General features: G+C 41.0%; 1 protein-coding gene across 5 annotated transcripts in view; it reads left to right on the top strand.

Moving 5' to 3' along the window:
- Nucleotides 1-7,795: 7,795 nt before the first annotated feature.
- lamp3 (lysosomal associated membrane protein 3) overlaps nt 7,796-23,770 on the top strand; it is a 32,869-nt gene continuing 16,894 nt past the window's right edge. The window contains exons 1-4 of one of the 5 annotated variants that reach the window (XM_059944913.1): nt 7,796-7,991; nt 12,788-12,818; nt 12,903-13,263; nt 19,867-19,983. In XM_059944913.1, coding sequence (XP_059800896.1) covers nt 7,952-7,991; nt 12,788-12,818; nt 12,903-13,263; nt 19,867-19,983 — 549 coding nt within the window. In that variant the 5' untranslated portion in view covers nt 7,796-7,951. Of the gene's footprint in view, nt 7,992-12,465; nt 12,605-12,787; nt 13,264-19,866; nt 19,984-23,770 lie in introns of those variants that run through there. The other 4 variants (XM_059944911.1, XM_059944924.1, XM_059944919.1 and 1 more) reach the window with 4 other exon arrangements.

Here is a 23,770-nt window from a genome sequence, read left to right as displayed (position 1 = left end):
TAGATAAGCATCCCCCGCAGTCCTAACTGAGCACATGGTTTCATGTCATTTGCAAATTTACACACAGAGTGCCCGACACCCATGCATTAAGCATTAACTGAAGATGGTGCATCAGAGGGCAGTGCAAGGAACCCAGTGCAGACTCCATGTTATGACGATGAAACTGGTGTGTTCCATGCCTGATGTAAGGCTGGCATTGGTACAATGAATTGAATGCAGAGCCTGGATCCAGTACAGATCCTGTTTCTTTTGCCAATCGCCTTGAAAGATTAAAATTGAATTAAAATTCCAAATTGAAGAAAACAAAACTCGATACAAATCTTCAGGCTCAAAACTTCTTAACTGCTGCTGCTCACTGGCTTCTCTTTTCTCCAGTATCGGTGGCTGGAAATTGCATACAGTAAAATCAGCTGCACATAGCAATGGGAAGATTGCAGGATGTGTCAAATTGTGATGGCAAATTTTGATGCCATGACTATATTTGAGAAGTCATAATTTATTCCACAAAGCTGAGTACTTTTCATGGTTGGCATTCTTCATGAGTACTATCCTAGAATATCTGAACCAATGTTTATGAGTAGTGATCTAGTGTAAGTGGCTTCGATTCTAATTTTCCAGCTACAAGAAACCTTTGCAAAAGGCAACATTTATGCAAATTTATTTTGTAAAAGTGCAGTTCTCCCTTTCTGTGACAACATCTAGAGCCAAAGCTGAAATTCTCTAAAATGCATGATTTCCACTCTGAAAAATGTCAGTGAAAGAAATTGGTTCCAACAGTTATTGATATTTGGATGTTTGAAGCCTAAATACACTCAGTGACCACTTTATCTGGTACAACTGTACACCTGCTTATTAATGCAAATATCTCATCAGCCAATCATGAAGCAGCAAATCAATGCATAAAAGCATGCAGATATAGTGAAGAGGTTCAGCTGCCGTACCAACCGAACATCAGAATGAAGAAGAAAAGTTATCTAAGTGACTTTGACCGTGTATTGATTGTTGGTGTCACATGGAGTGGTTTGAGTATCTCAGAAACTGCTGATCTCCTGGGATTTGCACACACAACAGTCCCCAGAGCTTGCAGAAAACCCAAAAATCAAAAATCCAGTGAGTGGCATTTCTGGGGGCAAGAACTCCTTGCTAATGAGAGAGGACAGAGGAGAAAGGCCAGACTGGTTCGAGCTAACAGGGGCGACGGCAACTCAAATAACCACACATTATAACAGAGACATATGAAACAGCATCTCTGTACACACTACAAGTGGAACCGTGAAGTGGATGGGCTACAGCACCAGAAGGCCACAAACATACACTCAATGGCCACTTTATTAACTACAGGGGGTACCTAATAAAGTAGCCGCTGACTGTATTTCCATTAAAAATTTTCATTGCTGCTGGGTTTACACATTAAGTATTTGGTATCTGAAATAAGCACCTTGCCACCAATCTTCAAAGTCCTTACTTTTCTGATGTTGCTGCAGACCCATGATAAGTAACTGGTGTAAAAGAGTTCCCAGAATATTGTTTCCTAGAAGATCCGTAATTAGGCCTTACAGCTCTGCTTTTGTATAATAATCAGGCTTAAATATTACAGCTACAGTAGAAAATAAGTAAGTACTTCCCTTATTCTATTCACCTCCTGGGTTTGTGCATGCACCATGCAAATGCTGACCTTATAAAATCACCATTGAAATGCAGTAGCATCATAACAAAAGACTCACATTTAACTTGCCAGGTACCTTATTTTGTGACCAACTAATTCAGTGTGACATAATCAAAACTGAAGCATGTTTATTCAGCAAAGTGAACAAGGTTTAAGATTACAGCAATCAAGTGTCACTGATAAAACAGTGAATTGAACCTTGGCCCATCATTTTCCTTAGTGCAAATGTAAGATGGATAAGTCAATGAAATTGTAGCAATGAGGTTCAGTTTACATCTTTGCAGATTTTCAAAGCTCCCAAAAAATTGTAAATAGAAATGGTAATGGATCTCTTATCCTGGAGAACAATGGTAAAGCCATGCGCTGTTTTCATATCAGCCATTAGGTTTTAATTAGTTTGAGGTATTATTCCAGAATATCTTACTGTGTTTTATTAATAGATTTCAAAAGCTGATATGAGCTCTTGTGAACGTACTTTAGTTATAATTTAATTCTTGGTTTGCAATTTTTAGCTTATGCATGTGATGTGCATTGAAAGGGTAAAAAACAAGGATGGGCGTATTTGTCTTTCAAGCTTCCAAATAAGAATGCTGAGTCACAACAGAATGTGTTCAAACTAGTCAAATAATTGGGATACATCCTTTGATAAATGATCATGTATGATGGCAGAAGATGGTTTGTTTATTACTTATTCATCTGCATCAGGCAATTTGCTGATAAGTTCTAAGAACAATTATAAAAATAGTGATTAAATTTAGCTCATAAAATACATGTTATTTGATGGTGAGTTCCCAGGGACATTACTCATGAACACATCAACAAATACCCAGCTGACATCAATATATTCCAAAGTATCCAAGAGCAGGTAATACTGCTAATGCATCGCCTAATTCATTATCAAAATACTTCATATCTTAGGTGGTCCTTCACAATCAAAATGACTTGGTTACACTCCAGTTCTGTGAAATGAGAAGTGATTGATGAGGGCAAGTTGGAACCACAGGCTCTACCACAAATGGAAGAGGAAGAATATGGTGGGCAATGGGACTGATAAGGAAACCGCTTGTGAAGTAGTGTGTTCCTTGGCATCAGTCCTGTGAGCCACTTGCAGGTGTGTGTGTGTGTGTTGTAGAGTTTAATCCTATAGTCTGAATTCTCCCTGTCAATGGATCAAAACCTCACTTCCGCAAATTTTCCTAGTAGCTGCCACATAAAGACTACCTCATATTCAAGAAATCACACAAGCAAAACCATAAAACTGGTGAAAACATGCTCATAGAAATATATGAATTTAAAACTCATTAAATTGGCCCGATGTCTTGGAGAAAATATCTAGTGAATGGAATACTTTACATTCTATCTACCTGATGCAGGTATATCTTTGCCAAGATAAGTATAAAGGCCTAATCTCAGGACAACACTTACTACACCATTGTATTTCTCGTCATCCTTAAATGTGTTGGTCAAATTAATATCAAAATAAGCACAAATTTGTCTTTGGCTCCCTGCAAACTTATTCATGAGAAAGCCTTACAGATACTGGAAATCTTAAATAACAGCAGAAAATGCTGCAAATGCTCCACATACACTAAAGGTGGACTTCACTTGTAGACAACTTTTCATAAAATGCTAATTATTTCACTCTCCATAAACGCTGCCTGGCCTACTGAAAAATACCAACATTTTTCTACTCATATTTTCATCATATGCTCTTTTCAAATCTACGCAATGAACAGGCCAATGCATTACGTCCTTCTACTTTTAAGACAGTCCCTCAGGTTTGACGATAATGTGCTTCTAATCTGATTTTTCAGTTCTAATGAGGCCGTTGCTTCTTCTACATGAGGGCAGCTGGTGGCTAGCAAAGGTGGCAGATGGGTGGGTAGGTTAGGAGCTGGAGCACTCCTTCCTTCTTTGACAAAGCACTTCTGTGTGATTCTGATACATGGCCTCAAGTTTCTCAATACCATTCTGCTTGAACAGAGACCGAAGATTCTCAGGTCCCTGAGAAAGCAGCTTTGAGCACACCCATGGGTATTTATTCTGCCATTAGGTAATCTGCCATGAGAGAGCCTAGAACACAATATCTACCTCAGGAAAACAAGAGATTCTGCAGATGATGGAATTCCTGAGCAACACACTTAAAATCCTGGAAGAACTCGGCAGGTCAGGTAGCATCTATGGAGAGGAATAAACAGTTGATATGTCAGGCTAAGACACTTCTTCAGGACTGGAAAGGAAGGCTGAAGAATCCAGAATAAGGTGAAGGGAAGGAGTTCTAGCAGGTGATGAAGCCAACTGAAGGTGCATGGGGGAGGGTAGGGGATGAGGAATGATGTGAAAGCGAGTCTGCATGAGCACATGGAGTGCAGCAAAGACCACGGAGGGAGAGCAGTGGGAGAGTGTCAAAGAGCAGATTAAGCTTCTTGAGCTTCAATGTTGGTGATGTTACCATTCAGATTTATCACCTTTCTGGAAGGTGGTCAGGATTATGTAGCTCTGAGGTCTGTGGTATCTCCTCCATTTCCCAGATATGGACAATAGGATTGCAGCTTTGTGACTGAAGCTCTTCTGTTGAGATTGAGGATTTCATGTGTTGGTATCATCAAAGGTGCCTGCAAGTCTCCCTTTTCTCACTTCTATCTTCTGGGAGAACATAGAACATTGAGCAGTGCAGCACAACACAGGTCCTCCAGCTCACTGTGTGGTGTTGACCTTTTAAACTACTCTAGAATCAATCTAACCATCCCTCTCAAATAGCCCTCCAATTTTCTTTCATCCATATGCCTATCTAAGAGTTTCTTAAATGGGCCAAATATATTTGCTTCTACCAACACCCCTGACATTATATTCTATGTATATATATAAAAAAACTCTGATATCTTTTAATCACCTTAAAAGTAAGTCATATTAGTCATTGCCCTCCTGGAGAAAAGGTGTTTGCTGTTTACTGATCTTTGCCTCCTATCATCTTCTATGTCTATATCAAATTGCCTCTCATCCTCTTTCACTCCAAATAGAAAAGCCCTAGCTTACTCAGCCTTTCTTCATAAGACATATTCTCTGATCCAGGGAGCATCCTGGCAAATCTCTTCAGCACCCTCTCGAAAACTTCCACATCCTTCCTAGAAATTAACACAATATTCTAGGAGTAATCTAACCAGTAGGGCTGCAAAATAACTTTGTGGCTCTTGAATTCAATCCCCCCAACTAATGAAGACCAACACACCCTGTGCATTATTTATTACCCTATCAAATTGCAGAGCAACTCTGAGGGAATTATGGGTGTGGACCCCAAATCCTTCTGTTTCTCCACACTGCTAAGAATCCTTCCATGAACCTTGTACTCTGCCATCAAGTTTGACCTTCCAGAATGTATCACTTCACACTTTTCTGGATTGAACTCCACCTGCCACTTTCAATATAGTTTCTGTGCAGAATTGTCTCTGTGATTCTATGAATGTGTGTCTTAATATTCTATCACGAGTCATATTTTGTGTGACTACTCATAGCAGTTGTTTGATATCAGCTTGCAGACAAGAACCTGCTCTCCCTCAACTATCAAACTTTTATCACAGAAAAATGGTAATGGTAGCCATTGTATTTAAATCCACGTCACTCATATGCTCCACATAAAGCAAGGCGCCAAGTGTGGTTCCTTGTGGATCTCCACTGAATAAAGATATCTGATCAAAAAAACACTCATTTGTCCACATTCATTTGAACTCTATCAGCCTCATCATATGAACAAGGATGCAACTTTTGATTGAAGTCACTTCTCAATATGAATGTCCTAGGATAGGACATTTGATGATGTCATTCTGTGTCCTGTTTTCAGTGTTAATAGGAGCATTCCGTTTACCCCAAACTATAATCTTTTATTCTGTTCTATTCCTTACAGCAAGACAAGTAAATTTTTGACAACAGGTAGGTAATTCACTGCACCATATGAATGGATTTCAAGTTGTATTTACACTATCTTTGGATGAAGTCTTAAGAACAGGTTATATGCTTGATTGAGAGATTAAGGCATGATTTTCCCGTCTGCATTTTCACAGAAGCTCCATATTTTCTTTGTCAAAGACCCTGCAATGTTATCTCTTTTTCCTCACTCAATAACAGGCAGTATACCCCACCAGACTTCAGGAACATATCCACTGCAAAGTTTTCAAGAGACCCAACACTACCTCTCTTTATTTCAAGATGCCCAGGCATATTAGCTCTCTCCATGCTGATCCCATTATCATCCATGCTGTTGTCCTTAGTGAATACTGCTACAAAGTACTCAGTTAAGACCTCGTCCATATCCTCTGCTTCCTAGCAGATGTTCTCTCCTATTGCCTTGAGTGGTCCTATTTGCTCTGTAAGTACCTACAGCATTCCTAACTCTCTTCTCCCTTCTCTTCTTGATTCGGCTTATTGCCAATCTCAGCATCCGTTTTCCTTACTTTGCAATTCTTGTCCTTCTTTCTGAAGGATGTCATATAATGTCTATCTAAGGAAGCTGAAGTCTTGCCCAACGGCAGCCCTGTTCGTTTTGCACGTTTCCCCAGATTTGCTGGTATATCCAGTGCTCAATGTTGCAGTGGCTTCTGGAAGCTCTAAAGTGCTTTTGAGCGATTATACCCTTCATTATACTCAGCAGAAAAGCCCTCCATGATGTCACCTGTGACTTATTGCCACAGGTGGCTGTGCAGGCCAAGTCGTTGGGTATATGGAAGGCAGAGGTTGATAAATACTTGAATAGTCAGGGCATGAAGTGATATGTGGAGAAGACAGGAAATTGGGGCTGAGAGGGAAAATGGATCAGCAGACTCGATCGGCCAAATGGCCAAATTCTGCTGCTATATCTTATGGTCTTTTCTTAAAATCTCCCTCTCTCTTCCAAAACATTTGAAACTGGGAATATTAATCATTTCAGCATCTGCAGATATTCTCTTGTTTGTGATATTAATCATCTAAACCTTTCCCTCTCTCAACCATGTCTCTGTCTTGGCCTCAACATCATAGTTCCAGGAACTGATCAATGCTTGAAGTTTATTTCCCTTACTCTTAATCTCCTTAAAATAAATACACGTCACCCTATCTATCCCATGTTCCTGTCTGTCCTTCTTTATATATTTACAGGACATAACATCTAGCTTCTCAATCCCTCGACTTATTTGGTTCCTATTAGTTTGAGAGCCTGCCCACCCACAATTAAGAAGAGTTAAGTCCCCACTGCTTTCAGACTTCTGAAATAATCACCTCTTTCACACACTCTTCCATGAGGTGCCACCACCTATCCATCCTCTTAACTCTACCTTTCCTGGTTATTCTGTTATTGACACTCTAGCATTTTGTTTTGAATTGTTTCAAATTGCAATTGCAAGCTGTCCATCATTTTGTTTTGAGCTTGTTATTATATTTATTGCTACTACTTATTACTACCATGTATACATGCTACTCCTGTGAGCTTCATGTAAACAAAGAATTTGTTTGAGCTTCTATGGACTCCGTCTCGGCAGTAGGTCCAAATTTTTTTGGGATACCATCTTGGATTCCAGACCAGGTCCCCATCTGGCCATTGCATAGAAGCTATAAAGATTTTTTATTTATGATGCACAAAGAAAGAAAATAGGAAATGCAAATTAAAAAGTGACAAATAATTGCAAGAATTATTCATATCTCTTTAAAGCTCCAAATAAAATTATGCCTTTATTTAATTAGAGTAAAAACACAGGTTCAAGAACTGTTTCCACCCTAATGATATAAGACTATTGAATAATTCCCTGGTATAAGACTTCACCATCTACCTGGTTGTGATCTTGCACCTTATTGTTTATCCGCACCGCAATTTCTCTGTAGCTGTGACACTTTATTCTGCATTGTTTTTGTTTTACCTTGTTCTACGTCAATGCACTGTGTAATAATCTGATCGTATGAACAGTATGCATGACAAACTTTTCACTGGGTCCCAGTACACACAGCGATAAACCAATTCCATGTTAATATACCCTGGCGTACATGACAAGAAACTAATGTAAAATAACGCTGGAAGGAAGTAGGTTTAGTAAGACACAGTTAAAGATAGTAGGTAAATTGGATAAATTCGTTGTCGACCAGTTGCTTGTTTATTTCAGTGATGCAACCACAGCAAGTGAGAATTGGCTGGCTCGTATTCGACCTCATTTCCTACCTGTCCCCACCCTTTCATTACCTCGTGACTTATTGCTACGCAAGTAGTTAAGAGAGAGTGGGTTGCAAACGGGAGTTTTTGATACAACTAACTTGTACCTGAACATTATGAAGAACTTGGTTGCAATTGCCGCCTTGGCTCTGTTAGGTGAGTCGATTCGAGCTGCTTTAAGTTCCCTCTTATTTTTTTGAGTACTGTGGCCGTGGGATCGGTAGAGGCGGCCCTCGCCGGGGTAAACAGGTTGCTCGATTTCTTTGGTGATTGGGGTGGGGTGGCGGCAGCAGCGGCTCGAGGTGAAAATCCCGAAAGGTGCAACTTGTTCATTGTCTGCTGGACTGAAGTCGTAGCGCCAGGGAGGACTTGGGCCAGTTTTAGTGAAGGAATGCGGAAACCACCAACCTTTGGAGGCTCCTCACCTCCCTCAAATTGGTCTGCACGACATTTTATGAGTCACCGAAAAACCTTCTAAGAAAGTAATGTATTTTTGTGTGGTGAAGGAGCCGTTAACGTATCGCTGCCGAAAATTATTTCCACGAACCCGGCAGCCTTTTTCCAGACTCAAGTCTTCGTCTAGACGGTGGGTCGGTGGTGTGGTTCTAGGTGAACAAATTAATAATAAACACACTTCATCCTTCTGTTTATAGAAATACAAGTCTGTTCAATTCGGTCAAGGTCGTCTTCACAGTCGCTTCCAGAAGTTAAATCCCTTGTTCAATTTAGTCAATTACAATAATGATTTAGAAGTAATCTGCTGTTCAGTCTTTGTTTATGAACAGGTTCAGTGTATTGTACTTGTATCTGTAACGTTTACATAAGATCTTGAATTAACTTCCAATTTTATCTTGGTTGAGTGTTTTTAATTCTCCACCCCTGCACATTTAGGGGCAAAAGTAATTTCCTCTTTACCAAGGAACTATTTTAAAGTTTGAAATAGTATTTACTGAATCAGCATCCATGGCAGCACTTTTACTTTTACTTCCCTGACAAAGCCACTTTTCCTAATTAATTGTACTATGAAACACACAAATTGCTGGAGGAACTCAGCAGATCAGGCGGTACCTGTGAAGAGGGGCAAAATAAATGTTTCGGACTGAAAAAGAAGGGGTGGGGGTAATACCAGAATGAGAAGATTGGGGGAGGAGTACAAGCTAATTTATGTTCATTTCTGCCTCCTCCCTTGATTCCATTCCCCATTCTGGTTCCCCTCTTGCCCCATTGCTGCCTCCTCTCGCCTATCACCTCTCTGCAGTGCCCTTCTTCCTTCCCTTTCTCCCACTGTCCACTCCCCTCTCCTGTCAGATTCCTTCTTCAGCCCTTACTACTGCCACCTATCATCTCCAGGTTTTCTACTTCATCTCTTCTTCCCCCACTCCCTTTCCTGACCTAACTACCTACCCACCTTCTCCCTCACCTGATTTCATCCATTACCTGCCAGTTTATATCGCACTGATTTCAGGCTTACCTTCTCTTCTCTCTCTCTCCCCTCCCCCCCAACTTATCCAGTCCTGATGAAAAATCTTGGACTGAAACATCAACAGTTTATTCTTCTCCGCAGATGCTGCCTGTCCTGCACAGTTCCTCCAGCATTTTATGTGTGTTGCTCTGGATATCCACCATCTGTACAATTGCTTCTGCTCATTATACCATGATAGCTGCTAAGGGAACAGATGCTAACTGCACCGTCCTGATTTGGTTGTGAAATTTTGTTTCCTACCACACTCCTTGTAGCTTGTGATCCGTCCTTTCTCTGCAGCTCGTGACCTTTTTCTCTGCTTGTGCAAACCTTTATTTTAATCAACAGTACATTTGTATTTACATAACCTTGACTGCATACTCATTGTGTAAGATGGTTATTTTTTTAACACAGATGCAGCTACCCATTTCTATTCCCTTGCTGCTGCTTTCCCTCTGTAATCTTAAAGATAATTGCAATTCAGTAGCATTTAGTATAACTTCAACAGATTGTCTGTTTAAACCCTTAACCCAGGATGACATTGTCTAATCATCTAATTTTTTGGAACAGAAGTAATTTCATTATAAAATGGGTTAACAACTGGTTCAGTAATATGTGGTACAGCAATTTTTGGATTTATAGGGTAGATTTAACAGAATTGTAATCCCATATTTATCTGACATTAAATGCAGGTTTCATTTTCCTCTGCTTTAAAGATTTGCCATCTCAGTTTTCTGTAATAAATTTGAGATGCAGCTACTTTCCTAATGCTTTCTTGCATTCACTTTCCTATTTGGTGCTCTTTATGTCTTCCTTTCATTTCTTTCTTTTCTGACCATCTGTGTGTCTGTTTCTTAAGAGAAAACTATAACTAATAATTCATGGTGGGAGCGGACATAGACCTCTCAGTATGATCATAGTAATGTGCACAAGGACTTGCCTCTTGTTGCCCTCTGTTCCCCGAATAAGGATACTCCCAATGATCTAGCTGTTGTAAACTTTAGCCCTTGGCTATAGACAGCAGCCATTGTATCAAAGGTCTCATTCTTGCTTAGTACTCACCGAACCTTTTTCTCGAGAGTTGTGTAGCAAGGAAGATTAATTGCTGTGAATTACACTAAATCTGTCTGGAAATGAATCTGTTTTGAAGACCTTTAGGGTTTTAGGAATTAGAGTAACATCTTGTAACACCTTTCAGTGCTTTGGCAGAGCAGATCATTGACTGCCGGTGGTTGGAAAAAGCAAATGGTTAAATTGTGACTGCAGTACACAAGACTAGAAACTGGATGCTTGGCCTTCAAATTACTTGGTCTATGACCATCCCAATATTTTAGGCTCCATATTATTAATAAGGGCTTAATCAGACTGCAATAAAATTTTTAAACATCTAATTTTCAAACTGTAGCAATTTCATTGTAAATGAACAAAGTATGAGTTAAAGCACCAGTACAGCTTTTTGCTGGAAACTTTGGGTTAGTGACATTCCTCAGGAGTGGAATCTTCACCAACCAATGTACTATTTGTGTACTTAATTTTTTTTTAAGTGCTTTTCAAAAGAGGGTGATTGGCACTGAGGAGGGGATAAAAGGATCAGCCAAAATTGAATGGCGGAGCAGACTCAATGGGCCAATGGCCTAATTCTTCTCCTATGTCTTGTGGTCTTATAATTAGAGGAACAATTTCTGGTCTGGCATCAATGGGTCACAAGTTTGCCAGCCAGAAGAATTTCAACCTGTACTCTGCTGGTTCGTAAAATGTCTATGCTACACCAATATTTAGGAAGGTTTTTGAACTGTTTTGGGTTGTAGTGTTGGTGTACTACTCAACTGCTGAGGTTTTTATCAGCTTGGGGGTGAATTCAGTCCTTGCCCAGCAGGAATTGCTAGATAACTGTACAATTATTACCGGGCGACCGGGTCCTTTTACGGAATTTGGGACTCCCTGGTAAGCACAAGTTGGCAGATCGATGGGCGGCCAGCCCCTATGTAATAGAGAGCCAGATGCCGAACCTGCCAGTTTACCGGGTGAAACCCGAGGATGGAAAAGGGCCTATCAAGGTACTCCATAGGAATCACCTGCTGCCACTGGGTCAAGCGGTGCAGGTGGATAAGGAGCCCGAGTGGGAGGTTACGCCCAGTACAAGGACTCTGCGAGGGAGCGGAGAACGGGAAGAGCCCGCTGCTGAAGAGCGGGGACGGGTCCCTCACTCGGGAATGGCTACCAATTCAGAGGAGGACGACTCAGATGAGTGGGTCCTGTTCCCATTCGCTAGTGCTCCAGTACCAGGAGAGGAGGCTCCTGGCCCTTCCCATACTGAATTGGGTGAGAGGAGGGAAGGTCTTGAGGGTCAGATGGAGAGGCAGCCTACATTGGTGGGAGAGAGGGTGGAATCTGAGCGTGAGCCGGAGAGATCTCGGGTGAGGGAGGACCCCTGTGAGGAAGGGGGTGCGGGTCTGTCAGGTAGACCTGGGGTGTCCGAGACAGTGGGTTCGCAGGTGACGAGGGAGCCCAGTGGGGCAGAAGGGGTATGGAGATCTCAGAGGATTAGGCGCCCCCCGGAGCGGTTGACATATGTGGTACCGGGAGAACCGAGTGTGATTTCTACTGCTCTGGGTAGTTATGTCATTGCCTTCTGCACCTGGGTTGGGTTTTGTGTGTTGCAAGAAGCTTTGGGGACCTCTAGTAATGCCATGAGGGCATGACATTTGCTGGTGGGGAGAGAATGTACAATGTCCTGGGTATGTTACTCAAAATGGCCTCTTTGGTTTGTTACAAGTAGGAATGTTTCTTTGTCAGATAAGTGTTTCTCTAGCCGTTGTTTCACTTTAGAATGGCTGATATGGTAATTGTATTCATTTGTTAATCAATGGGGAATGTCATTGTGTCTTGTGATGCTGGGAACTTGGGGGAGGGGTTTTCGCGGGTTTTTTGGGAGAGGCCGAGGAAGACATGGAAGAAGGTGGACGTGTGCTGGACTGCTCGTAAGACCACCGGGGTGGTCCCAGGTGCGATGGCCGGATGGGTCGATTGGTTCGTTGATTGAGCTCCAACGAGTGCACTAAACAGACTGAACTTTGATAAGTGGCGCCTTTTGTTTTTTTCCTTGTGTATATATATTGTATTGCTTACTACTCTTTTTAATTTTAGTAAACTCTTTAAAGTGTATTTCATAACGGTATTTGTTGTGGATTTGATACTGTTGGCGGGCTCGAGGCGTAAACTCGATTCTCACAGCACCTGCGTGTACGGGAGGTGGATTGGAGAGTGGCTGGATCCCTTTTTCCCCTAGACATATACCAGCCTGTGGGTAAGTGTTACATAACATTCTGAAGCTTCCAGTTTGGGAGCAGTTCTGTAACAACAAACTTGTGTACAACAGCGATTAATTTTTGTTTCCTCTTGCAGTGCCATTTATAAGTTGTGCAGAAAGTGATGTTTGTGACAAATCCGGTTCAGACAACATTTAACCAAAGTTAATTTTATACAACAGCTATGCCTGTGACCAGTTTGACCGCTGCAAACCATACGACGATCGCATCTGTGACCAACACAACCACTGCAAAGCATACGACAACTGTGCCTGTGACCAATGCGACCTCTGCAAGGCATACGACGATCGCATCTGTGACCAACACAACCTTTGCAAACCATACGACAACTGTGCCTGTGACCAATGCGACCTCTGCAAACCATACGACGATCGCATCTGTGACCAACACAACCTTTGCAAACCATACGACAACTGTGCCTGTGACCAATGCGACCTCTGCAAACCATACGACGATGGCACCTGTGACCAACACAACTGCTGCAAAGCATAATATAACAAGTACACCAACTGAACTCCCTACACTATCACCGACTGTTACATTCCCAGTAACTGGATTCTACAATGTTTCTTTGAAGAACACTCTTTGCATCAAGATGGCTATTGGAATTCAATTAATTGTTGGCACAAAGTCTAAAGTAAGTTCCATTCATTTAATGCCTCTATTCTTTTACCAGAAGTTGAAAGGAGTTCCTTGAAACAAATGATTAGTGCAGATTGGATGTGTTAAGCAGAGGAGTTAGCCAGTCAACGCTGCTTAAGTTCTTAACAGACTAATCATGGTTTAGTACAGTAATGGGCCCACAACATCCATGTGAAGCAAGTTTGCCTATCTGAGCTGGTTCTGTTTATCCACATCCAAATCTTTTATATCTGTGTACTTGCTTGTCTCTTAACCTTTATAATTGTACCTGCCTCTACCACTTCCATTGGCAGCTTGTTCCATCTATCACGCTGTGTGTGAGATGTTTTGGCCATGTATTCCCTTTAAAATTGTTTCCTCATTTTGAGACCATGCCTTCTAGTTTTCAACTCCTTTGTACTAGGAAAAAGGCTGACCATTCACCTTACTGATGCCCTCACAACTTTATACCTCAATAACACTTCCCCTACACTCTGGGGAAATAAGTCTGCTAAAGACCTATCCTGCTACTCAATCTTGAGCCCTACAGTTCTGGTAAAATCCTTGTGAATCCTTGCAACTTGCAGAGGAACTTGTCATCTTCCTTCACCTTTCCACATACATTTTTGCTCCCCCCCCCCCCCCCCCCGCGCCCAGTGGAGTGTAGACGGTGTAAGCAATGCTACCTTTCTTCAACCTAATGAATTGAGATCCTTCCCGAGATCATCTGTCTAACTACAAGTTAGAACCAAATTCCATAAAGACCAAGAGCTGGAATTTGCTGAGACAATGAGAAAAGTAATTGCATCTGAAATCGAGTTGCTCTACAAGTCAAACTACTGCAAGTTCAAATACATAATTCTAACATATACCTCCCATAATCAGGCTGTTGAAAATCCAGTTGGAAGGGACAACTTAACTAGTTTTATGGGTTGGTAATGGTTTTCCCAACTTTGTACTGCAGCAGATTTCAATACCAATTGTAGCAGTGATAATGAAGCAGGAAATGAGACTAGTTTCTCACTTGGCTGATTGCCTGTTTAGCACATGTAGTTGCCTGCTTCCTTTTAAATGGAGTATGCTGAAGGTGAATTGAACCAACAAGGCTGATATTGGTGAATTTATTGATTGGTATTAGTTGTCTCCAATAGCGTTCTTTTATTGTGGTGGTGTCAGGTTTGCTGTTTGTGAAGCTCTAAACTTAAATGAAGATTTTAAGCCTCTATCTGATGCCGGTTGTTGCATGTACCCTCAGTAAAGAGGTTATTCTGCATCCAGGCTAGATCATTTCCCTGTTTATTTTCTTCGGCAAGCTCAGCAGTCAATACCCACTATTTGAGTGGTTCTCTCTTTCTCTCTCCTTCCCCCCCCCCCCCCCAACCACCAACAAGGAGACACTTCCAGCTAACAAAATAGCTTAAACATACGGTTCATTTATTTTGTGTGATACATTTAAATTTAGATAAAATTCTTAAAACACATTTAAAGCTCAGGTCTTCAATCTTGTGCTACAAACAATTTCTAAAGCAAATTATTTCCCAAACATGGGTACAATTCCTTTAAGCTAAAGACATGTCAACATTTGCAGAAGAATGTGTTGTCTATCGCAGAAATGGAAGGCAGAAGAATAGATTCTGATCACCCCATCTTTCTGTCATTCTTCTTATCCCTTGACCATTCCTAACAACCCTGTTTGCTCTTACATTTGTACTGTTTTTGCTACTTGGTGACTTCACACATATTTTTCAGATACCTTTGGGGGAAATTCCCACACATGGTCCAAAAGCTTCTGAGAACAGATCCTAAACACCCAACATTAATGCTTTTTGAGGGCTGACTAAGTACACAGATCTCCCAATTATTGATAGATCAGCTATTTGATGTGCTAAGTGATAGTATTAGTCTGGTCTGTAAGCTTCCTTGAGCTAAATAACTTAGCCAGTGTTGTCTGGTTTGATGTAAACCCAATTAACAAAACACCATTGTCCTGCACTCCATCTTCAGAGTAGCCTAACCCTGTGCTGTGGGCCAGTAGTGTATGCTCTATAGACTGTGCTCTTTGCTTGCAGAGTTGTCCTTTAATTTGATTCTTGTTTACACCAAGACACTGAGCAAGGAATATTGGTTCTGAGCCTAACATACTCAGAAGGAGCTCTTTGTCTCCTGGAAGAGTCGGCTGCTGTGTTAGAATCAGTATCAGGTTCAACATCATCAGCATGTGTTGTGAAATTTGTTGCACATTGCAATACATAAAAACTGAATTACAATAAGTATACATTAAAATTATATTAAAGTAGTGCAAGAAAGGTAACATTCATGGATTCAGTGTCCAATTGCAGAGGGGAAGAAGCTGTTCCTGAATCATTGAGTGTCTTCAGGCTTCTGTGCCTCCTCCCTGGTGGTAACAATAAGAAGTGGGCATGTCTTGGGTGACTTTTTGAGTCTGCTCATTGCTCGTTGATGTCCAGGATGCTGGAAGGCGAGTGCCCATGACGGCGCTAACTGAATTTGCAACTTTCTGTGGCTTACTTTGATCCTGTGCGGTGCCCTCTTCCTTTGTATCAGGTGGTGATGCAACCAGTTGGAATACTCTCCACAATTTCGACTTTCTGTAGAAATGTGTGAGAGCCTTGATGTACCATCAATAACTCTCAGAGACAGGAAGTGAACAATAGGCTTTTAATAACAGCAAAAGAGAGCACGACATCTCGGAGACTGAGGGAGGAGCAGTGCCCCAATCGCCTTTATACAGGGCTCTATGGGAGGAGCCACAGGAGCAGTCAGCCGAGGGGTGTGTCCAGATAGATATACATAGTTTACCACAAGCCTTTAGTGACATACCAAATCTGCTCAACTCAAAATGAAGTATTGCTGCTATCGTGCCTTTGTACCTACCTTGATAAGTTAGGCCCAAGACAAATCCTCCATGTTGACACCCAGGAAACTGCTGACTTCTTTGAGTTCTGTTCCCTTGGAGGACTGGCATGTGTTCCTCGGCTTGCCCTTCTATGGTCCACAGTCAATTGTTTGGTCTTACTGACACCGAGTGCAAGATTGTTGCTGTGACACCACTCAGCTAGCTGATTTCTTGCTCCGGCATGCCTTCTCATCATCTGGAATTGTGCCAATAGATGTGTTAACAGCAACTGTAGATGGCATTTGAGCTGAGTCATGGATGTAGAGAGTAGCGCAGTGGGCTAAGCGCATCCTTGAGGTGCGCCAGTGTTGATTATCAGCGAGATGGTGATATTTCTCATCCACACAGATTGTGGTCTCCTAGTTAGGGAGTGTTTTATGCTTCTGTTTTAAAGGCCTGTGGTTAAACTGTTCAATGGGAAAAAATTTTGCAAATTCACATTTGATAAAGACTAAAATGCTAATTTTCTTGATACTTGTTATTTTTCCCATGACAAGCATGTCAAAAATCAATCGTAAAGTTTGTATGTCCCCTGAAATTACTGTGGTTTTTAAATCATGCTAACATCATGAATAAGATGCTCAGATCCACTTTGTGCAGACTCCTTCGTTGAACTTTGCAGTTTGAGTTGGCTCTGGATGCGGGTAACCATAGCTCTGTGTGCCAACCTGGTCTCTGCAAGGAGCTGATTATCTTGTCAATAGACAATAGGTGCAGAAGTAGACCATTCGGCCCCTCGAGTCTGCACCGCCATTCTGAGATCATGGCTGATCATTCACGATCAATACCCAGTCCCTGCCTTGTCCCCATATCCCTTGATTCCCCTATCCATCAGATATCTATCTAGCTCCTTCTTGAAAGCATCCAGAGAATTGGCCTCCACCGTCTTCCGAGGTAGTGCATTCCACACCTGCACAACTCTCTGGGAGAAGAAGCTCTTCCTCAACTCTGTTTTAAATAACTGACCTCTTATTCTCAATCCATGCCCTCTGGTACTGGACTCTCCCAACATCTGGAACATATTTCCTGCCTCAATCCTATCAAATCCTTTAATTATCTTAAACGTTTCAATCAGATCCCCTCTCAATCTCCTCAATTCCAGCGTGTACAAGCCCAATCTCTCCAATCTCTCTGCGTAAGACAGCCCTGCCATCCCAGGAATCAACCTGGTGAATCTACGCTGCACTTCCTCAACTGCCAGAATGTCCTTCCTTAAACCTGGAGACCAAAACTGTACACAATATTCCAGGTGTGGTCTCACCAGGGCCCTGTACAAATGCAAAAGGACATCCTTGCTCTTGTATTCAATTCCCCTTGTAACAAAGGCCAACATTCCATTTGCCCTCTTCACTGCCTGTTGCACTTGCTCATTCACCTTCATTGACTGGTGAACTAGGACTCCTAGGTCTCTTTGCATTTCTCCCTTACCTAACTCTACTCCGTTCAGACAATACTCTGCCCTCTTGTTCCTGCTTCCAAAGTGGATAACTTCACATTTATTCACATTGAATGACATCTGCCAAGTATCTGCCCACTCACCCAGCCTATCCAAGTCTCCCTGTATTCTCCTAACATCCTCTTCGCATGTCACACTGCCACCCAGTTTAGTATCGTCAGCAAACTTGCTGATATAGTTTTCAATGCCCTCATCTAAATCATTGACATAAATCGTAAAGAGCTGTGGTCCCAATACAGAGCCCTGTGGTACCCCACTAGTCACCTCCAGCCAGTCCGAGAAACACCCATTCACTGCTACCCTTTGCTTTCTATCTGCCAACCAGTTTTCTATCCATGTTAAAACCCTGCCCCCAATGCCATGAGCTCTGATTTTACTCACCAATCTCCTATGTGGCACCTTATCGAATGCCTTCTGAAAATCTAGGTATACAACATCCACTGGCTTACCCTCGTCTAACATCCTTGTTACACCCTCAAAAAACTCCAACAGATTAGTCAAGCATGATTTGCCCTTGGTAAATCCATGCTGGCTCGGCCTAATCCTATTTCTGCCATCTAGATGTGCCACTATTTCGTCCTTAATAATGGACTCAAGCATCTTCCCCACGACTGACGTTAGGCTAACAGGGCGATAGTTCTGTTTTCTCCTTCCCTCCCTTCTTGAAAAGTGGGATAACATTAGCCACTCTCCAACCTTCAGGAACTGATCCTGAATCTAAGGAACATTGGAAAATGATTACCAATGTATCCGCAATTTCCTGAGCCACCTCTTTTAGAACCCTCGGATGCAGACCATCTGGACCCGGGGATTTATTAGCCTTCAGTCCTACCAGTCTACTCATCACAGTTTCTTTCCTAATGTCAATCTGTCTCAATTCCTCTGATATCTTATGACCCTGGCCCATCCATACATCTGGGAGATTGCTTGTGTCCTCCCTGGTGAAGACAGATCTAAAGTACGCATTAAATTCTGTTGCCATTTCCCTGTTTCCCATAACAATTTCTCCCAATTCATTCTTCAAGGGGCCAACATTGTTCTTAACTATCTTCTTTCTCTTCACATAGCTAAAAAAGCTTTTGCTATCCCCTTTTATATTCCTGGCTAGACTGAGCTCATACCTGATTTTTTTCTCTCCGTATTGCTTTTTTAGTTAAGATCTGCTGCTCCTTAAAACTTTCCCAATCATCTGTATTCCCACTCATCTTAGCCCTGTCATACTTCTTTTTCTTTAATGCTATACAATCTCTGACTTCCTTTGTCAACCACTGTGGCCCCTTCCCCCTCTTTGAATCCTTCCTTCTCATTGGAATGAACTGCTTTTGCATCTTTTGTATTATGCCCAAGAATATCTGCCACTGCTGATCCATTGTCTTTCCTGCCAGGGCATCCGCCCATTTAACTTTGGCCAGCTCTTCCCTCATGGCTCCATAGTCTCCTTTATTTAATTGCAACACTGACACCTCTGATCTGCCCTTATCCCTCTCAAGTTGTAGATAAAAACTTATCATGTTATGATCACTACTTCCTAATGGCTCCTTTACTTCAAGATCACTTATCAATTCCTGTTCATTACACATCACCAAGTCCAAAATAGCCTCGTTCCTGGTTGGCTCAAGCACAAGCTGTTCCAAAAATACATCCCTTAGACACTCCACAAACTCCCAATCCTGGGGTCCAGCACCTACCTGATTCTCCCAGTTCACCTGCATGTTGAAATCTCCCATAACGACTACATTACCTTTAGCACATGCCAATGTTAACTCCCTAATCAACTTGTACCCAATATCCACCCTACTGTTTGGGGGCCTGTACACAACACCCATTAGGGTCTTTTTACCACTGCATTATTTTGTAGTGCTCACTTAACTCTACAGCAGTGCACCCATGAAATTTTGTAATTGCAATATCACAAAGCTAATGATAAATTAACAGAATTGCAAAGGGTGCTCACTGAAATTTATTGCTACAATTTAAAAACCCTCCTAAAAAGCTTAAGAGAGTGTTCCAAGTCCAATGAAAGGCTGAGCAACCATGGCACTAATCTAAAATAGAAGTTTCTGTATAATTCCAGTTGGTTTATATGAATATAGTTCTAATTAAACTAACAATACAAAATATTTTCACATTGTTACCCTAGTCTGTATTTATCTCTATAGTATCCTGGTATGTTAACTTCAATTTTTTTTTGAACAGAAATGCCAATGAAACAATGCCAAACTGCAATAATTGTCTTTTTGTCACAGAATTTGTACTTCAATGTTCCGCCAAGCAGAACAACAGTTTCAGGGAAGTGTGGAAATACTACTACTTGGATTAATTTGCAGTTTAATTATGGATTTGTAAACTTCACCTTTAGGAAGGTAAGTTAATGTAATTGAATCCCTCTGACTTTAGTGGGCCAAGGAGAGATGGTGGTCCATTGAAGGATGTGAGAATATTTCTGAATGTTAAACTTCTGAATTTATTTGCAGGTATGTTCCAGAAAGGCCATGGAAGAGTTGAAGTGCAAGCTTTAATTAATTTTGTGACTCCTAGATTCTAGTCTAAGAGGTATTGTAGGTCATGGCTTTAGCAGTTCAAGTGATGGGCTTGCATAGTATGTCTTGTGATAGCAATGGTCTTACAAATGGTTCAATTTAATATTAGAATGTATACAGCATAACCCTGAAATTCTTAGTCTGCACAGGCATCCTCAAAACAAGAAACTCCATAGAATGAAGATAAACATCAGAATCCCAAAGCACTCCTTCTCTTGCTCAATCCTCACAATGCAAGCAATAGCAAAAGCACCCCCCTTCTTCACCCCCCACCAGACCTTGATCTAGAGTCAATCATCAACTAGTCCATAACCCAGCATTTTGGTATGTCAGGCTCCCCACACCCTCCCCCCACAAGGGGGCAAAAGAGAGTTTGCCCCAGCAATAGCAAAAGCGGAAACCACATCTCACTGTTTTTTTTGTAATGTCATTTTTTAATTGAAGTTCATGAAGCAAACATTTCCATAAGATGTATTTCAGATATTGTACATATATGTCATATAATCATATATCACAAATCTCCACAAATTGTTTATCTGAGGTATACACTTGTAGAAAAGAGTGGAAAGAAAAAACAAGCAAAAGGAAAGAACTATGTACAAGTAGGGAGTGATTTTTTTTTACAACAGATTCATTGATTTGTGAGAATAAAATCAGGCCTATGAGGCATTATGTAGTTAAACCATTTTTCCCAGTATGAATCAAATTGTTCCAGCTTATGATTAACAGATGCTGTTATCTTCTCCATTTTGTAAATGTCCGTTGTAATTTCCATCCATGTATTTAAAGTTGGGCTCTCCTGTGATAACCATTACCTAGTAGGAGTCTTTTTACCAGCCACCAACAGTATATTCATTAAATATTTATCTCTTTTCAACCATTCTTGAGGTATATATCTAAAATATATGGTCTTACTCTTGTAACCCCCTGGGTCGCCTCAGGCTCGCTCAGCTCGTTCTTGTCTAGGGGGAGCAGCCTTCGGCCCCGCCAAACTGGGTAATCAGCTGGTGTGGATGCTGTGTGATGTCCCGCCTCGCCCAGAAACAGACAGTACACCATATGTGATTAAATGAGTACAATTTATAAAGGTTACTATAACTAAGTGATTAATAATGATACAGTATATATGAAGAAAAAAATAAAGAAAAGGCGCCAAACTTATCAAAGTCCAAACCACTTCGTGCACAACCGTTGGAGCTCAATTACTGAAGTCTTCTGGCCACCATTCGATCCCCTCCGAACTCCTCAACTCGCAGCTCAGGACCCTCCGAGTGGTCAACAAAGCACATCTAGCTTCATCTCCTCTCCTCGGAGTACCTCCTGGCCTCGGACCCCCGCTTGGGGTCCGTTCCTCGCCCAGCTTACAGCATTGCATCCTCTCTCTCCACCCCCTCGCGCCGATCTGCCCAAAAGCCCGTCAACAAAAGCTTGCAGACTCAGAAGAAAGAACATTAATCCCCATTTGGTTTACAAAGAAATACAATTCTCGTTATCAGTAAATTTTAACCCAAACAAGCTTCCAGCACTCTCTCACAACAAAGAAACATTCCTGCTAGTTAACAAAACAAAAAAAAACCCTTTTGATTACATTAACAGTAACAAAGAAAAAAGAACAAACCCCCTTTACACTCTCTAAGGGTATTTCACATTTAAAGATGTCTTGTAGGGCATTGTGTATCCCCCTCCAATAGTTTTGATAACAGGGCAGTCCCAAAAAATATGATAATGATTTGCATTTTGATTTCCACAATTTCTCCAGCAAACAGGGAGGTTACTATCATAATGGGATTTCTGAGAAGGTGTAATAAAATATCAAGTTTTTCTATCCAAACTCCCTCCATTTCTGTGAACTGGTACACTTCCATTGATACCTCCATATTATTGTCCATTCTTCCTCAGATATAATTATCCCTCCTTCCTTCTCCCATTTTGTTTTAATGTATGAAGTTGAATGTGTTTTAAGATTTGACAACCCCTTATACATGCTTGAAATGATTCTGCTACCATTATCTGAATTATATGCTTTTCTAAAGAGCTCTCAGGCATGTACTTGCCTCGCTTACATTTTTAAGCATATTATTGACATTGTCACATCTGTAAATACCAATAAAAATCTTGTTTTTCTAATAAGTGTTTCTCTTTAAGCATTTCAAAACTGAACAGTGTTCCTTCTTTCATTATGTTACAAAGAACTGTTATTCCTTTAGCTGCCCTGTCCTTAAATCTAGCATCCAATTTATTTGGTGTAAAATCCGAGTCATATGCACACCATTTAAGAATTGCAATATCTCCCTCTAGATTGTATTCTTTTATAGTAGTTTTCCATATCTTAATAGTCAATATCACCCATGGGTTATCAATAGTATGTTGATAACTTTGGTATATTGGTACCTTTGCAGGTTATCATCAGCTAAAATTGCTTGTATGGGGATGGGAAGTACCCCCTCCTCAATGTTTTTCCATTGAGCGTCATATGATGGGTTGCACCAACATATCACAGCTCTCAACTGTGCTGCAAAATAATAATCTCTAAGAGAAGGCAAGCCCCATCCCCCCTTTTCCTTTGCTAATTGCAAAGTTTTGAGACAAATTCTAGGCCTTTTACCCTGTCAAATATACCTTGCTAGCATCTTGTTCCATTCATTGAGTTGATTTTGATTAATCTGTATTGGTAGGGTCTGAAAGAGATATAACAGTCTGGGCAGTATATTCATTTTAATAGACTCAATCCTTGAACTGAGACTGAAAGAAGGAATCAGGTTCCATCTTGCCACATCTTCCTTAATTTTTTTAATATAAAGGCTACTAATTTTGTCAAGTCTTTTGGCATAATGATGCCCAAATATTTGAAAGACTGTGTGCCATGCCCAGGGATACTGACTTTCAATTTCTCTTGGTGGGCTATAGTAATATGAAACTAATTGGATTTTATCTATTTTGATCTTGTATCCTGATAATTGACCATATTGTTCAAAGGATTGCATCAACTTAGGTAAAGAGTATGTTGGTTGCCCTAGATAGATCAAAATGTCATACCATAACAAGCCAATTTATGCTCTGTCCCTTTAATAGTAATTCCCTGATATCTTCATTTTGTCTGATGTATTGAGCTAATGGTTCCAGATATAACACGAAGTGGTGACCATGCACAACCCTGTCTCATGCCCCTTTCTAGGTTAAGACTATTTGATAAATATCCATTGATTTTAATCCTAGCAGTAGGATTGTCATATAGTGTCTGTATAGTTTTAATAATTGTGTCTTGGAAACTAAATCTATGTAAAAGTCTGTAAAGAAAATTCCAATTAACCAAATCAAATGCTTTTTCAGCATCCACGCTTATCACTATTGCTTTGATTTAATTTTTTTGTATATGACCCATAATGTGAAGTGTCCTTCATTGTTGTATAAAACCTGTCTCATCGTTATGTATCAGTATATGGGTAGAAACTCCTCTAATTGTCTGGCCATGATGGAGGTAAATAACCTATAATCTACATTAAGAACGGATATTTGTCTAAATGACCTGCATTCCATTTTATCCTGGCCTTCTTTTGGTATAGCTGAGATTATCGCTTCCTTCCAACTGGGTGGCATTTGTGCCTTTTTT

Source organism: Hypanus sabinus, chromosome 2 (assembly GCF_030144855.1).
Source record: "Hypanus sabinus isolate sHypSab1 chromosome 2, sHypSab1.hap1, whole genome shotgun sequence".
Classification (NCBI taxonomy): Eukaryota; Metazoa; Chordata; class Chondrichthyes; order Myliobatiformes; family Dasyatidae; genus Hypanus; species Hypanus sabinus.
Note: the sequence above shows the minus strand (reverse complement) of the source record. Positions and strands in the feature narration are given on the sequence as shown.